The 2,732-nt window shown below is 37.5% G+C and overlaps 1 protein-coding gene across 1 annotated transcript in view; it reads right to left on the bottom strand.

Annotated features, from left to right (window-relative positions):
• Positions 1 to 737: 737 nt before the first annotated feature.
• Positions 738 to 2,732, bottom strand: part of LOC102859138 (interferon-induced very large GTPase 1-like) — a 7,322-nt gene continuing 5,327 nt past the window's right edge. Inside the window, exon 3 of the mRNA XM_006885627.1 lies at positions 738 to 2,727. Coding sequence (XP_006885689.1) covers positions 738 to 2,727 — 1,990 coding nt within the window. The remainder of the gene's footprint in view (positions 2,728 to 2,732) is intronic.

The following is a 2,732-nucleotide window of genomic DNA, read 5'->3' as shown; positions in this document are numbered from 1 at the left end:
TCTGCTTTTCTTGTCCTTCCCTGCTTTGTTACCCTCAGTCTTGGACAAATGTCCTTTTGGTTTTGTACAGTCGACTGTTCTGAGGAGCACGTTCTTCACAAGTGTTGTTATTTTAGGCTTGTCTATTCTTTAGCTGAAATTCCACCTATGTGAATGTCTGTAGTTTTAGGATGTTTTGAATTAGAATTTTGTCGTACATTTTCTTAAGCTATTGTAACCAGGATCTTGTATTATAGTTCTGTCAAAGGGGTTAGTACTTGGTTAGAGAAACCTCGTACTAACTAGGTGTCTTAGGTTAGTACGTTGTGGTTCACATAGACATTAGTTCTTCAAAAGAATTTCTGCCTCTGGTCTTTGGCTTTCTTAATATCCTTTTGTTTTTAGGCAGGAAAAGACCAATAGTTGTTTCTTAGATGCTTGTTCAGAAGCTTTTAAGACTCCAGCTCCCAGACATCAGACTAGGAGACAGTGTCTTGTCTTTGTGAGTATCATGCACTAGATGTCCCCTGAGATTGTGGTCTTAAGCCTCCAAGTCCTGTATTTCTGTTCTGATGCCCAAGTAAATTTTATAATTGTACCCCTTTTTATGTCCTTTTAATAGGAAATTCTGAACTCTTGGTATGTTTATTGTTGTTTCCTTTTAAAATAAGATGTTAATTGTCAAGAGTAGGGGCTTTAAGATTGTTCAGATATTATGACTCCCTTGTGTATACATTAGTGCTCTTTTATGGTTACTATTATTTTTGATTCAAATCTTCAAGCACATCTTGCTTTGTAATTTTGTACCATGCATCAGGGATTTTACCTCTATCTTCAAATTTTTGCTGATATTTTTCCTCCACTTTTGATCTGAAGTGACAGACAAACCATTTCCAGTATGGCTGTGTGGATGAATCTGGGGTGATGCTCCATGTGGCATAATCTCCTCCTGCCTGTCGATAGGTTTTATATGGGACTCTCCTGTCATCACTTAAGCGAAAGGAAATGTCACTTGCTACCAAACTAGTACAAAAATCAATGACAAACTGATTTGTTAGGTGCCATTTGAATCCACCTATAGCCTGAGGACGGTGGAAGGGAACACTGTGTTCTCCTTCATGTGACGGAATTGTGTTTGTACAAATTGCTCCACAAAAAGGACATTGCTTCCAGCAGCCACGAAAGTGTTCAGAGAGCAATTTTTCAATTTCAGGAACGATATCCTTTAAAGACATTCTCAGAAAATCCTGTTCTACCCCCTTCATTGTAGGTTCCAAAGCTGCACTCATAGTTGCTTTGAGAAATTCTATATCTTTTATTTCCTGGTGCTCAATGCCCACCAGGTCTTTTCGTGGAAAGATCAAGTTATTTCCTAATTGATCACAGAAGAAATCCAGCCATTCTGAAGCAGTGCTGCTTTTATCGTGGGCTATTTTAGAAGATTGTTGAATGGCTGAGAGGATAACATTTTTTATGTCATCTAAACTGATTTTTAAAAAGGTTTTAATTGTTTCACTTTTGTCTGAACAGTATCTGCTACTATGTTGTTTAATGTAGTCCCTAAAAAATGACTGTGGATGGTGAAGGTATTGCCAGTACTTATCAAAGTTTTCCTCTTCAGCCAGAGAGATCAGAATGTGTTTCTCCAGGTTAGATCTGTTTCCCCTGAATGCAGGATGGTTCGCTCTCATATCTCCAGCAATTTTAGGAGCCATATTATTCCTAATGGTGGTGGAGACAGCAGGTGAGAGCTTATGCCACAGAAAATCAACAAAGGTTGTGATGGAGGTCGCTCCTTGGCAGGAGATCTTAAAACTCATGAAGAAATCCTCTTTCTTGCTCTCTAGATAGTTTACAGGATCATTTGCTCTCTTGAATGCCTTGTGAAGCTCCTTAAATCTCCATGATGCTTTTTTGAACAAACACAAAGATAAGTCAATTTTGTATTGAACTGTGAATTTGTATCTGTCCTGGGTGGGTAGAGCTTTCATCTCTGCATCTATCATTTTAAAGATTTTATGAAAATCATTGTGATTGTAGTCACATTTTTGTTTTTCAATGTTGTCAATAATTTCAGTAAATCTTGAATAAATGTGATCGGTTGTCATAATTATGGACTCTGTATCATGAGGCTCTAATGGCCTTCTGAACCCTAAATATGCATTGGACATTTGGATATGTCGGTCATAGTTGATTTGAAATTTTTCTCCAGAATGACTCTTTATTTCATCCACCATATTTTTCTCCTTCTTGAAGTATTCCAAAAGAATATTTTCAGAGTCTATCTCAATGTCAGGTTCCATGGCTGGAGGGAGAATCGAAGCCACATCACAGACCCATTTGTTCCAAAGTTGGTTGAACTTCTTGCATAGCTCTTCCTCTGTCAGCTCTTTGCCCTTTACAGTTAAAGCCAAATTTCGACTTTTTTCCAATAACTCCTTTAAATAACTTGACTTTTTTTCATCCAGATTTTCTTGACTTTTCTTCAAACATAGAAGCTCATTAGTTTTTCTCTTACTTTCTGTAATGAGTGTCTCTTTAAGGACTATCAACTTATTTTTAAAATTTGCTTTCCACTGAATCAATACTTCACTATCTGGATCTTCACTGAAATATTTTTCAAGGTCTTGCTTGATGCTTTCATATTTCTCTCCCACTGGAACCTCAACTTCACTGGGGGTGAGAGTCTCAATTTTTCCATTCTGAATCTGATTGGTCAGCTTGTTCTGCAAGTCTAGCACATGACTCCTGAG

This window comes from Elephantulus edwardii, unplaced genomic scaffold (assembly GCF_000299155.1).
Source record: "Elephantulus edwardii isolate Elephantulus edwardi_28Jun2011 unplaced genomic scaffold, EleEdw1.0 scaffold00044, whole genome shotgun sequence".
In the NCBI taxonomy this organism is placed as follows: Eukaryota; Metazoa; Chordata; class Mammalia; order Macroscelidea; family Macroscelididae; genus Elephantulus; species Elephantulus edwardii.
The sequence above is the reverse complement of the archived record's forward strand: the minus strand, read 5'-3'. Positions and strand labels throughout refer to the sequence as shown.